Source organism: Nerophis ophidion, linkage group LG21, assembly GCF_033978795.1.
Source record: "Nerophis ophidion isolate RoL-2023_Sa linkage group LG21, RoL_Noph_v1.0, whole genome shotgun sequence".
NCBI lineage: Eukaryota > Metazoa > Chordata > Actinopteri > Syngnathiformes > Syngnathidae > Nerophis > Nerophis ophidion.
In genome coordinates, this window is record NC_084631.1 from 19,427,954 (window position 1) to 19,441,554 (window position 13,601).

At 41.1% G+C, this 13,601-nt stretch overlaps 1 protein-coding gene and 1 non-coding gene across 2 annotated transcripts in view; both read right to left on the reverse strand.

Moving 5' to 3' along the window:
• The window catches only part of nrm (nurim), a 13,481-nt gene extending 12 nt beyond the window's left edge, over positions 1-13,469 (reverse strand). Inside the window, exons 1-4 of the mRNA XM_061882106.1 lie at positions 13,284-13,469; positions 10,142-10,335; positions 9,869-10,045; positions 1-461 (exon numbers count right to left, since the gene is read on the reverse strand). The exon at positions 1-461 is cut by the window's left edge and continues 12 nt beyond it. Of these exons, the coding sequence (XP_061738090.1) occupies positions 171-461; positions 9,869-10,045; positions 10,142-10,335; positions 13,284-13,434 (813 nt within the window). The 5' untranslated portion in view covers positions 13,435-13,469 and the 3' untranslated portion in view covers positions 1-170. The remainder of the gene's footprint in view (positions 462-9,868; positions 10,046-10,141; positions 10,336-13,283) is intronic.
• On the reverse strand, positions 13,020-13,092 carry trnak-cuu (transfer RNA lysine (anticodon CUU)). Its single transcript has one exon. It is a non-coding gene; the product is annotated as a tRNA-Lys (tRNA).
• Positions 13,470-13,601: the final 132 nt, after the last annotated feature.

A 13,601-nucleotide genomic window follows, 5' to 3' on the forward strand; every position in this document is an offset into this window, starting at 1 on the left:
CAACAATCCCCTTTAATATCCAACCGCCATTTAAAAACATTGTTAAGAGTCTAATTGTGTCATTTTTACAAAACTATCAACAGCACCAATGCACAAAAACATCTGCTGTATCTGAAATGAGAAATAGTGATTTGTTATGGAACAAATGGGCGTAACAGACAGGACTACTTTCACTCCGTCTTGAGGGGACTGTCCCGGTACGGCTCGTTAAAGAGCTGCACCTTGCTGTTAAGCCGGTCGCAGAGGAAGGCTAAATCCTGTTTGTCCAGCGAGTGTGCCAGCGCCAGGTAGGCTGACATGGTTAATGCCAGCAGCAGCCTGTCCAGGGATAAAGCCGGCAGGAGCCACAGGACCACGCCAAGCTCCAGGCACACCGGGTGGCGGAAATGAGACAGGAAGCGTTGTTCTCCGGACGACTTATAGGACAGGGGGTCCCCCAGATCCAAACACTGGTAATACGCCTAAAGAGGAATAGCAACATTAAGTTACGTACAAAATCATTCTTTTTTTAATTCAATCAGTCAACAAACTTGTAAAATAAATACCGTAGTTGATCCCATAACAAAACCGGACTTGCAGGTTTCCTAAACTGTTTGTTATGACCCTCCATGACACTTTTTGGACTATCCTACTATACTTGGTGTTATTTCCGTTCCAGCCCTCTTTTATTTTGTTTCCACTTCCTGTGTGTTTTCATTCCCTGCCACTTCATCTCTGGGCTCAGTAGTGCCTGTCTCACATGTCCCTAACTAACAAGTAGATCAGCCAAAGACAGTTTGCAAAAAAAAAAAAAAAAAAACACTGTAAGGATCCTGGCAACTGTACAAGACTGGCAGCTCTCTGTAGACCTGGAGAAGCAGCTGTGGTTCCTCCACAACATTGTCAGCACCACCCTGAGGACAGAAATCTTACTGGTGTCAGAAAGCACCAAGAACATTGTAACAATAGAGCTGACGGTGCCACGGGAGGACTGCTTAGGGGAGACCCATGAAAGGAAGAAGACCAAATATTTAAATTGTTTAAATTTTCCTGAGGGAACTCTCCAGAAGGAATCAATAAAGTACTTCTATGAATGGCCGGCTCTACGCAGGGGCAAGAGGAGGCAGAGCCCCCTTAAATAAATGTCTTTCCCCTTTAAATCAAAATTTGAGAAAGCAAATTTTAATAAACTCACAAAATTACGGCATTACAAGTTGACAAAACTATCTGCATTAGCGGAAAAATCCGCCGAAAAAGGGACACACACGATGTAGTGTCGGCTTCCCTCTCATCCCTCCCTCCGCTGTGCGTGTATTCAACATTCCACAGGCTGCGCAGCAGACACACACCCGCACACACCTCAGCTCTCAGTAAACATCCAATCACTGTTGCAGTATGAAAGTAAAAGAAAAGGAAAAGTTGTCTACATTTATCATATACTTGTTAGGATGGGTGTATTTGTGTAGTCTTATCTGTCATAAACACGTTTATCGTCGTGGACTTTCGGTGCTACGGAGTTCCTTTTTTTTCTTTTTTTTTTTTTACAACTTGACGAGAGCAGTGACAGCGGAGGCTCTGAGCAGCAGTGGTTTGGAAGGCAGAGAGCCTCCACTGTCCCTGTAACAAGCTACAAGTCATTCATGATGCTGTCAATGACGATAAAAATGAAACATAAGGTATATATCCTGCTTAGCAGTCCTCCTCTGCTGTCACCTGTTCAGAGCGGAGTCCCTAGCAACGGCCCGTTTTACTTAGCAACGGTCTGGCAATCGACTGCTGGAATTCTTTTTCTGTTGTTTTTCTTGTAATTCTACATATTCAACCTTTAATGTTTCAATCTACATTTTGTAATAAACAAATGATAAGTTTCATTTGATATGACCAAGACACCTAAAAACAAAAACACTGCCGTTTTCATCAATTTACAAGCAAGTGGGCAAAACACATACATTGGAGTGAATGAATTTTGTGCCCAGATGAGTGCCCACGTCCACTGCATGTGACAAACTGAAGACAAGTGACCTGTGTCTGACAGACCCCTACGTAAAGCCCCGCCCCAGGCTGTAGTCCTGTACTGTTGTTGTTTTTCTTCATGTAATCACAGCGGGTTTTTTCTGTTGTTGTTCAAGCTTACTTATTTTCTGCTCCAGCTTTCAGCAGCTCACAAAGAGAAAGTTAATGCTCTGTAATGCATCCATTTTTCAGAGCATTTAAAAAGTCTAGTCCTGCTCCTGCATGTAGTAGTAGCAATTATGCTACTGCTAGTACATTAGGGACAGCAGCTAGCAATACTGCACCTTTAACACCAGCAAGCACTGTTTCTCCTGCACCAGCTCCCTCCGTCCCCCCAACAAGCGCTCCCCCAAAGCAGCCTGCTCAGCTACCCAGTGACTTAAATGGCAACGCACCATCTCAGCCAATACTGGGTGGCTACCCAAAGCGTGCATTTGGTACAACATTAAGATCATTCAATCCTGCCTGGTACCGCACAGGACCATGGCTAGAGTATTCTGTGGTGCGAGACGCCTGCTTCTGTTTCCCCTGTCGGAAATATGGCAGCGCTGTTAATGTTTCCCCCCCTGAGGGATTGCCACCTTATTGTGGTCAGGGGGTTTGCGTGCCTCAGTGACCGTAAGAGCTATACCAGCAGGAGCTAAGTCTTCAGGTGGGACACCCAAGTTGGACAGGTCTGAAGGTAGAGAGGCAGAGGTAGGACCAAGTCATTGTTTTGCAAGTCACAAGTAAGTCTCAAGTCTTTGCCCTCGAGTCTCGAGTCAAGTCCCAAGTCAAGATAGGCAAGTCCCGAGTCAAGTCCAAAGTCAAGACTGGAAAGTCTGAAGTCATGAATTGATTAACGTGGACCCCGACTTAAACAAGTTGAAAAACTTATTCGGGTGTTACCATTTAGTGGTCAATTGTACGGAATATGTACTGTACTGTGCAATCTACTAATAAAAGTATCAATCAATCAATCAATCAATCAAAGTCCCAAGTCCTGCATTTTGAGTTTCGAGTCATTTCAAGTCTTTTTAACCACAGACTAATACATTTACACAGATTGTGTATGCTTTTAAAACGCTGTATGTATTTACAGTAAAATAAAAAAAATCATGCTGACATTGCACTTCATAATAGTACTATTAACCAGTTATTTTAAACATTTAACTCATTCCTTTACAGAATGAACACATTTGAAAAAACAAGTGCAACCGTACTTATTTGCACAAAGGTGTTAACATTGTATTTCCAAGGCATTTTGCATTGTAACTAGTTCCACAGCAGTTTCTATCCTGTTCTTACCTTATCTCATTGATCTCATCTCATACTGTATGTGTTGATGTGTAAGTACACATGAAAAACATAACAAATACATGAAAATAACTAGGAACGGAGTTGTATTTTTTAGAATTCACGGCCCTATGGAAAGTTAACCAGCCGCCACTGATTATGATGCATTCTCATTTTAGGCATAGTATAAGACAATACTTTCTTAACAGTGTAACTGTAACCAGGAATAAGTCTTCTAGTAACAATATTCAAATACTAACTTTGTTGGGTAAGACATAATTTGCTTTTATTCTGAATCCAGTGAAACAGATTGGTGGTTTTAGCTGATATAAAGAGTTTCAGGTGTCTATATACGTTTATGTTTAAGTTGGCAGACACTTTTATCCAAAGCAACATACATGAAAAATACATATAAAACAATCACTGTAAACATGATAATTTAAGGGAAGAATGTAATACAAAGTGTCAAGACAGAATAAACTCTCTGCTGTTGTAGCAACAGAAATACAGTCTATAAGATATAAAGATATCTAATGTATTCATACATTGTTTGTGTAGGATATATGCATGTATATATAACCTAATCATATTGTTTTTTCAATTTAGAAATAGCCAATCGTTTTTTCCCTCTTTTTGGGATTATTATTCCAAGTTTTGAGCTTGGACGTCTGGTTACTTATAGCATATAAGAATATTCTATTAATGTTAAGCAAACTTTGAACACGCCAAAAAAGTGTCCTTTATCATAGTTAGACGTATGAAAAAAGCGCGTAAATATATCGGTGGTATTCAGTGAGGTAAAATGAATTAAATGCGCCGACAGTTCATAGCTCCTGCCAAATGAATTGCACTGAGTGGAGGGGATCACCACTCCAAGATGGCGGCCGCGCGTCTCGTCTGCGCCAGTAGGCAGGAGTGGTCGATGCTGCGTCTACTTATAAGATGTCTGCGGTTATAACGTTAGCAGTGAGTTAACAGCCTCACTGATTTAATTAAACAGCAAATAAAAGTTACGTTACTCGGCCAATAAACGTTAGCTTACATTCTTACCCTTCTTTGTGCAACTTCAAATGTCGAACGAAGTTGGAAGTTGTTGCGTCTCTGTCTGTAATCTTCGAACGAACTGCATGCTTTGCATACGGCAATTCATTTTTTGTTGACCAAGTCGTAGTTTTTATACCCGAACAAAACTATTTTTTGCATAACTTTTCCTCACTGGCGTGTTGTTTGAGAGCTCTTCGTTGGGTTTCATGCAATTTGATTGACTGAATGCTGTGTGACGAAAATAAGAGGGATGTAATTTGATTGGCTGTTTTTCTGACAGGTAGCGCGCACACTGTCATCGCACACACGGACAGATACGGAGCGCTCCTGAATAACTTTTTAATCGTTGGGTTTTGGGGAAAGTAGCAAGTCATGTCAGGTCAAAAGGCTCAAGTCCAAGTCAAATCACAAGTCATGGATGTTAAAGTCTAAGTCGAGTTGCAAGTCTTTTTAAATGTTGTCAAGTCGATTCTAAAGTCATCAAATTCATGACTCGAGTCTGACTCGAGTCCAAGTCATGTGACTCGAGTCCACACCTCTGTATAGAGGCCTGACAAAGTGCAATCCACTACTCCAGGTTGGGGTTGGACACATAGCTAAAGACCCATTTCAATGAAGAAAGCATCGTTGCTATAAGCACAGGAAAAAAAAGTGCTGGAGCATGATGTGTACACATGATGCCCCCTTCACATTTCTGACTGCCCCCTCATATAAGCATGCCTAGAACCGCCCCTGCTTCTATCTATCTATATGAACAACTAGCTGTCGTGAACAAGGCCGGAAGACAAGAGGAATGCCTATCGAGGTTGGCGACAGAGTATTTGTGGGGCATTGATTGATTGATTGATACTTTTATTAGTAGATTGCACAGTTCAGTACATATTCCGTACAATTGACCACTAAATGGTAACACCCGAATAAGTTTTTCAACTTGTTTAAGTCGGGGTCCACGTTAATCAATTCATGGTACAAATATATACTATCAGAATAATACAGTCATCACACAGGTTAATCACCATAGTATATACATTGAATCATTTACATTATTTACAATCCGGGGGGTGGGATGAAGAGCTTTGGTTGATATCAGTACTTCAGTCATCAACAATTGCATCAACAGAGAAATGTGGACATTGAAACACTGTAGGTCTTAATTTGTAGGATATGTACAGCCAGCAGAGAACATAGTGAGTTCAGATAGCATAAGAACAAGTAAATACATTAAAAGTACATTTGATTATTTACATTAGGTTATTTATAATCCGGGGAGATGGGATGTGAATGGAGGAGGGTATTAGTAAAGGGTTGAAGTTGCCTGGAGGTGTTGTATTAGAGCAGTTTTGAAGGAATGTAGAGATGCACTAACTTTTATACCTGTTGGGAGTGCATTCCACATTGATGTGGCATAGAAAGAGAATGAGTTAAGACATTTGTTAGATCAGAATCTGGGTTTAACGTGGTTTGTGGAGCTCCCACTGGTGTTGTGGTTATGGCAGTCATTTACGTTAAGGAAGTAGTTTGATATGTACTTCGGTATCAGGGAGGTGTAGCGGATTTTATTGACTAGGCTCAGTGCAAGTTGTTTTACTCTGTCCTCCACTCTGAGCCAGCCCACTTTGGAGAAGTGGGTTGGAGTGAGGTGTGATCTGGGGTGGAGGTCTAAAAGTAACCGGACTAGCTTATTCTGGGATGTTTGGAGCCCTAAGTGCTCTGGGCATCACAGGAACAGCAAGGAGCAGAGCCATAAGGGAACATCACCCAAGCAACTGATAAAACTTAAAGATGGCTCTGGATCCGACGAGGAGAACCGTGGGAAGGACAAGCAAGTGCCACCTGAACACACACTGCATTTTCTTTTGCGGTCGGGTCACCTGGTAGAGGGTCTAAGATGTTTGAAAGCCCTGAAACACTTTATGACCCCAGGAACATCACCGAGGATGTGTTCAGGTGAATCGGAAGATGAATCAAAGAACTGGATTATTATCCATCCATCCATTTCTACCGCTTGTCTCTCAATTTGTCACTTTTTTGACTGGATTAATATTGGTCTGTGGATAAAACGATAAAATTGATAAAACGCAGTTGTGACTTGTTGTGAGTAAAGGAGGAAATATTGTTGTGTTATAAACTTGTGTGTTGTGTTGCCTCTTTATTTGTCATTAGTGTGATTTTAAAGTGTAGCAGTGTCAGCGGAACTGAGCGTGACCGCATGTCACAATAACGTCGATCAGCGGGAACAGAAAATATCGATAGCAGTATCGTTGTTAGTCCAGAATCTTCACGGTCCTCATGGACCGACCTAATTAGGAACCAGTACCAAAAAGATACCATTACTCGGGATACATCCTTAGTGTGGGCAGGTGTCTTTAGACAGGTAACAACTTCAAACTGGTACAGTTATTGCAGGTAATGAGTGGAAAGCAGAAGGATTTCCTAAAAAAACCCACTAACAAGTCTGTAAGCGCCGGTATGAAGTGAAAGTTAAAGTTAAAGTACCAATGATTGTCACACACACACACTAAGTGTGGCGAAATTATTCTCTGCATTTAACCCATCATCCTTGATCACCCCCTGCGAGGTGAGGGGAGCAGTGGGCAGCGGCGGTGGCCGCGCCCGGGAAACCTTTTAGGTGATTTAACCCCAAATTAATTGAGTGCCAAGCAGGGAGGTAATGGGTCCCATTTTTATAGTCTGTGGTATGACTCGGCCAGGGTTTGAATTCACAACCTACCGATCTCAGGGCGGACACTCTAACCACTAGGCCACTTTATTGCATGACATAATGACATATACTTATGTCATGCAATAAAAAGCTAATTGAAATTTTAAAACTCAAGACAATTTAATTTTCTGATATTTTGTTTTAGACTGTGTCAACTCGCCGTTGAATAGTACCTATGATAAACATTACAGACTTCTACATGCTTTGTAAGTAGGAAAACTTGCAAAAACCAGCAGTGTATCAAATGGTTAGTGCTCCAATTAGAAACTGACTTTGGCAATATGGCGGCTGTTCAACAAAAGAAGGACACCGACTGGATCGCCATTGCTAACACCTTTATGTACGCGGGCAAGCGGATGACTTTGTTGTGTGGACCTTTCGATATCGGACAAACGAGACGTTAAATCTTTCGGCAAAAAATGTTGTCAGAAACCTGTCGCTTTGTAGTATATGTCTGGACCACAGGATGCGGAGACGGCAGGCAGGCCCAGTGTGACGTGTGAACGCAACGGGAGCACTCTAGTACAGGGTTCTTGAACGTCTTCCAGGCCAAGGAACACCAAACTGAGCGGGGACCACCTACTTCTCTATCTTGTATAAAATGATGGTTTGAATACCATATTTTTCGGTGTATAAATCGCTCCGGAATATAAGTTGCACCTGCCGAAAATGCATAACAAAGAAGGAAAAAAAAACATATATAAGTCGCACTGGAGTATAAATCGGATTTTTTGGGGAAATGTATTTGATAAAACCCAGCACCTAGAATAGACATTTGAAAGGCAATTTAAAATAAATAAAGAATAGTAAACAACAGGCTGAATAATTGTACGTTATATGACGCATAAATAACCAACTGAGAAGGTGCCTGGTATGTTAACGTAACATATTATGGTAAGAGTCATTCAAATAACTATAACATATAGAACATGCTATACGTTTACCAAACAATCTGTCACTCCTAATCGCTAAATCCGAACAAATCTTATACGTCTAGTCTTTTACATGAATGAGCTAAATAATATTGTTTGATATTTTACGGTATTGTGTTAATAATTTTACACATAAGTCGCTCCTGAGTATAAGTCGCAACCCCGGGCAAACTATTAAAAAAAACTGCGACTTATAGTCCGAAAAAAATGCTAACTGGATCAAAAGGTAGTTTGTTATTGTTCTAAAGGTCATTTGCTTTTGTGCCATGCAGTACAGCGCCGCTATTATCTTGCTAGCGGCTTATGGAGCTAGCAACAAGTGCGCTGATTGCTAGCGGGTTCCCATGTTGTGTCAAATTAATGACAGATCCATTTAGTAATTGAATATCAACAAGCTCACACAGAATATCGTCACCATGAATAGTTTCGCAGTGTGATTTGAGATCGTTTCATGCTGATTCCTGCAACACTGTAGATCAGGGGTCACCAACGCGGTGCCCGCGAGCACTAGGTAGCCCACTGGCCTGTTCTAAAAATTGCTCAAATAGCAGCACTTACCAGTGAGCTGCCTCTATTTTTTAAAATTGTATTTATTTACTAGCAGGGTGGTCTCGCTTTGCTCGACATTTTTAATTCTAAGAGAGACAAAACTCAAATAGAATTTGAAAATCCAAGAAAATATTTTAAAGACTTGGTCTTCACTTGTTTAAATAAATTCATTTATTTTTTTACATTGCTTCTTACAACTTTCAGAAAGACAATTTTAGAGAAAAAATCCAACCTTAAAAATTATTTTAGGATTTTTAAAAACATATACCTTTTTACCTTTTAAATTCCTTCCTCTTCTTTCGTGACAATTTAAATGAATGTTCAAGTAAATTTATTTTTTTTATTGTAAAGAATGATAAATACATTTTAATTTAATTTTTCATTTTAGCTTCTGTTTTTTTTACGAAGAATATTTGTGAAATATTTATTCAAACTTATATTTAAATAAATAAAAAAATTCTGGCAAATCTAGAAAATCTGTAGAATCAAATTTAAATCTTATTTCAAAGTTTTTAGAATTTCTTTTAAATTTTTTGTTCTGGAAAACTTAGAAGAAATAATGATTTGTCTTTGTTAGAAATATAGCTTGGTCCAATTTGTTATATATTCTAACAAAGTGCAGATTGGATTTTAACCTATTTAAATCATGCCATCAAACATATATATTTATTGTGAGAAATCCTTAAGATGATCTGTGTTTCCACAAAGATAAATATCATAAATGAATAATAATAACATACATACATTTTCTACCGCTTATTCCCTTTCGGGGTCGCGGGGGGCACTGGCGCCTATCTCAGCTACAATCGGGCGGAAGGCGGGGTACACCCTGGACAAGTCGCCACCTCATCGCAGGGCCAACACAGATAGACAGACAACATTCACACTCACATTCACACACTAGGGCCAATTTAGTGTTGCCAATCAACCTATCCCCAAGTGCATGTCTTTGGAAGTGGGAGGAAGCCGGAGTACCCGGAGGGAACCCACACATTCACGGGGATAACATTCAAACTCCACACAGAAAGATCCTGAGCCTGGATTTGAACCCAGGACTGCAGGACCTTCGTATTGTGAGGCAGACGCACTAACCCCTCTTCCACCATGAAGCCCGTTAAAGGTAAATTGAGCAAATTGGCTATTTCTGGCAATTTTTTTCAGTGTGTATCAAACTGGTAGCCCTTCGCATTAATCAGTACCCAAGAAGTAGCTCTTGGTTTCAAAAAGGTAGGTGACCTCTGCTGTAGATGCACTACTTTTTACATTTTAACAGACACATGAGGTATATGTGCACCAAGTAACTCCTCACTGTAGAGATTAATTGTAATATATTTCATGAGTAAGACATGCTCACCTGTTTGATGCCGAGCAGTTCTGCGTAGTCAAAGATCAGGAGGATGCTGCAGATGATGGCCCAGCAGAAGAAGTGCACCACAAAGCAGAGCAGAGGGAACCAGACGCTCCATGGCGCCTGACGCACAGACCACAGACAGGGGGCGCCAGTTACAGGCTGCCAGTAATTCATCAGGATCTGTCGACAGAAAGTAGATACATGCTTTATATTTTTCCATTCATTAAACAAAATGGGCTCTTCAGAAGATGGCATTCGTAGATATCCTAGCTGTACCTGCAGAGCCAGTGCAGTGGTGAAGCAGTATGCCATCCTGTTCAGGGACCCAAGGACCGACTGGCAGGCCTGTTTGACTGGAGTCCATGCCAGCAGACTATGTTGCAGGGTGAAGAGGGCCAGCAGAGCAAGATCCACAAGCAAAGACCTAAGAACAGAGCTGTCCTGCAGGGCCTCTGACCACGATATGGAGTCTTAAGGTGGAGAATTAACAGAGAAAATGATTTTATACAAGTAGTTGCATGTCATGTTATTATCAAGTTGTAGGATGCATAAAAAGCTACAATTTACTGTGGCTGAACACTCGACAAATTATTACTCTCGCAAAGGTCGGCCACTGATGCTATCTATAACACTGGGAGCATCCATCCATCCATCCATTTTCTACCGCTTTATTCCCTTTGGAGTCACGGGGGGCACTGGAGCCTATCTCAGCTACAATCGGGCGGAAGGTGGTATACACCCTGGACAAGTCGCCATCTCATCGCAGGGCCAAAACAGATAGACAACATTCACACACTAGGGCCTATTTAGTGTTGCCAATCAACCCAAACCCAGGTAAATGGGTTATACTTGTAAAGCACTTTTCTACCTTCAAGGTACTCAGAGCGCTTTGACACTATTTCCACATTCACCCCTTCACACACTGATAAAGTACAAACCCTGTGTCCATATGAGTTGGGAAATTGTGTTAGATGTAATTATAAACGGAATACAATGATTTGCAAATACTTTTCAACCCATATTCAGTTGAATGCACTACAAAGACAAATATTTGATGTTCAAACTTAAATAATTCACTTACAATTTCATGGTTGCAACACGTGCCAAAGTAGTTGGGAAAGGGCATGTTCACCACTGTGTTACATCACCTTTTCTTTTAACAACACTCAATAAACGTTTGGGAACTGATTGTTGAAGCTTTGAAAGTGGAATTCTTTCCCATTCTTGTTTTATGTAGAGCTTCAGTCATTCAACAGTCCGGGGTCTCTGCTGTCGTACTTTACGCTTCATAATGCGCCACAAATTTTCGATGGGAGACAGGTCTGGACTGCAGGCGGGCCAGGAAACTACCCGCACTGTTTTTTTACAAAGCCACGCTGTTGTAACACTTGCTGAATGTGGCTTGGCATTGTCTTGCTGAAATAAGCAGGGGCGTCCATGAAAAAGACGGCGCTTGGATGGCAGCATATGTTGTTCCAAAACCTGTATGTACCTTTCAGCATTAATGGTGCCTTCACAGATGTGTTAGTTACCCATGCCTTGGGCACTAATGCACCCCCTTACCATCACAGATGCTGGCTTTTGAACTTTGCGTCGATAACAGTCTGGATGGTTCGCTTCCCCTTTGGTGCGGATGACACAATGTCGAATATTTCCAAAAACAATTTGAAATGTGGAGTCATCAGACCACAGCACACTTTTCCACTTTGCATCAGTCCATCTCAGATGATCTCGGGCCCAGAGAAGCCGGCGGCGTTTCTGGATGTTGTTGATAAATGGCTTTCGCTTTGCATAGTAGAGCTTTAACTTGCACTTACAGATGTAGCAACCAACTGTATTTAGTGACAGTGGTTTTCTGTAGTGTTCCCGAGCCCATGTGGTGATTGATGTCAGTTTTTGATACAGTGCCGTCTGAGGGATCAAAGGACACGGTCATTCAATGTGGGTTTCCGGCCGCGCCGCTTACGTGGAGTGATTTCTCCAGAATCTCTGAACCTTTTGATGATATTATGGACCGTAGACGTTGAAATCCCTAAATATCTTGCAATTGCACTTTGAGAAACGTTGTTCTTAAACTGTTTGACTATTTGCTCAAGCAGTTGTGGACAAAGGGGTGTACCTCGCCCCATCCTTTCTTGTGAAAGACTGAGCATTTTTTGGGAAGTTGTTTTTATACCCAATAATGGCACCCACCTGTTCCCAATTAGCCTGCACACCTGTGGGATGTCCCAAATAAGTGTTTGATGAGCATTCCTCAACTTTATCAGTATTTATTTCCACCTTTCCCAACTTCTTTGTCACGTGTTGCTGGCATCAAATTCTAAAGTTAATGATTATTTGCACACAAAAAAAAGTTTATGTTTGAACATCAAATCTGTTGTCTTTGTAGCATATTCAACTGAATATGGGTTGAAAATGATTTGCAAATCATTGTATTCTGTTTATATTTACATCTAACGCAATTTCCCAACTCATATGGAAACGGGGTTTGTAACAAAACAGTCTGAAAAATAGAATAGCTCTAGCTGCTGCTGGCTATGATTGTAAACAATGTGAGGATGTGAGGAGCCCTTCAACCCGTGACATCGCACAGAGTCTGCTACTTCCGGTAAAGGCAAGGCTTCTTTATTAGCGACCAAAAGTTGCGAACTTTATCGTCGATGTTCTCTACTAAATCCTTTCAGCAAAAATATGGCAATATCGCAAAATAATCAAGTATGACACATAGAATGGACCATCTATCCCCGTTTAAATGAGAAAATCTCATTTCAGTAGGCCTTTAAATTGTCAACATTTTCAACATTTGGGTGATGTGGACCAATCAGCGTCCTTTTTACTAACATTCCCTAACTTTCCAACCCAATCAGATCCGTCTCTGTCCAACTTTCAAAACATTCAACATTCAGCCAATGATAGAGCGCACGGCTACTTCCGGTTTTATTAGCATATTTCAGCATTTGACCAATCTCGGATGATGACGACATTCTGCTGCTTCCCAAAAAAAGGCGCTTCTTTCCAGTTCGACGCCATAAAGCAAAGCATTAAAACACGTAACGTAAATACAACATGTAATTGAAATAAGAGGGGTGAGTATCACTCAGCTTTTCTTACTTTTCCATCTGTATGTGGTAAATTGTGAAAATCTAAAACGGTGCGCCCAACGTGGGGCTCGAACCCACGACCCTGAGATTAAGAGTCTCATGCTCTACCGACTGAGCTAGCCGGGCTGCGAATTCACTATGTAGACCGTTGTTTTCACATACGACGTTCTATCACGTAATGTGTTAATAGTTTAAATATTTATGACATAAATATCATAAAAATACAGTCTACTGCGTCCCAAACGACTCTGAATGACTGTGTCGCACTCTAAAAAAGTTTATGTTGGCTTCCAAGCAGCAGTTAGCTGTGGCTTTACCTTGACAAAGTGACGTCTCTCCCGTGATGTTGTGGTAAATGACTCGAAATGATAAAAAGCGAATAAAATCCGCGCCGGATATGAACACAAATGCAAAGTTAAGCAGTGCGGCGGTGCAGAGAGCACAGCCCCGAACCGTGACTGTCGCCATTTTTCAATCTGACGTTTTGCTTCAACTTCAAAGTGCTCTCTTCCGGTACTGAAGATCGCTGTAGTTACAAATGTTGACACAGGGCGCCGCTGCCAACTCTTACATCAAATATCTACTTATATGACGTTTTCAAACAAAACCTTACACACTTAACCCTTGTATTATGT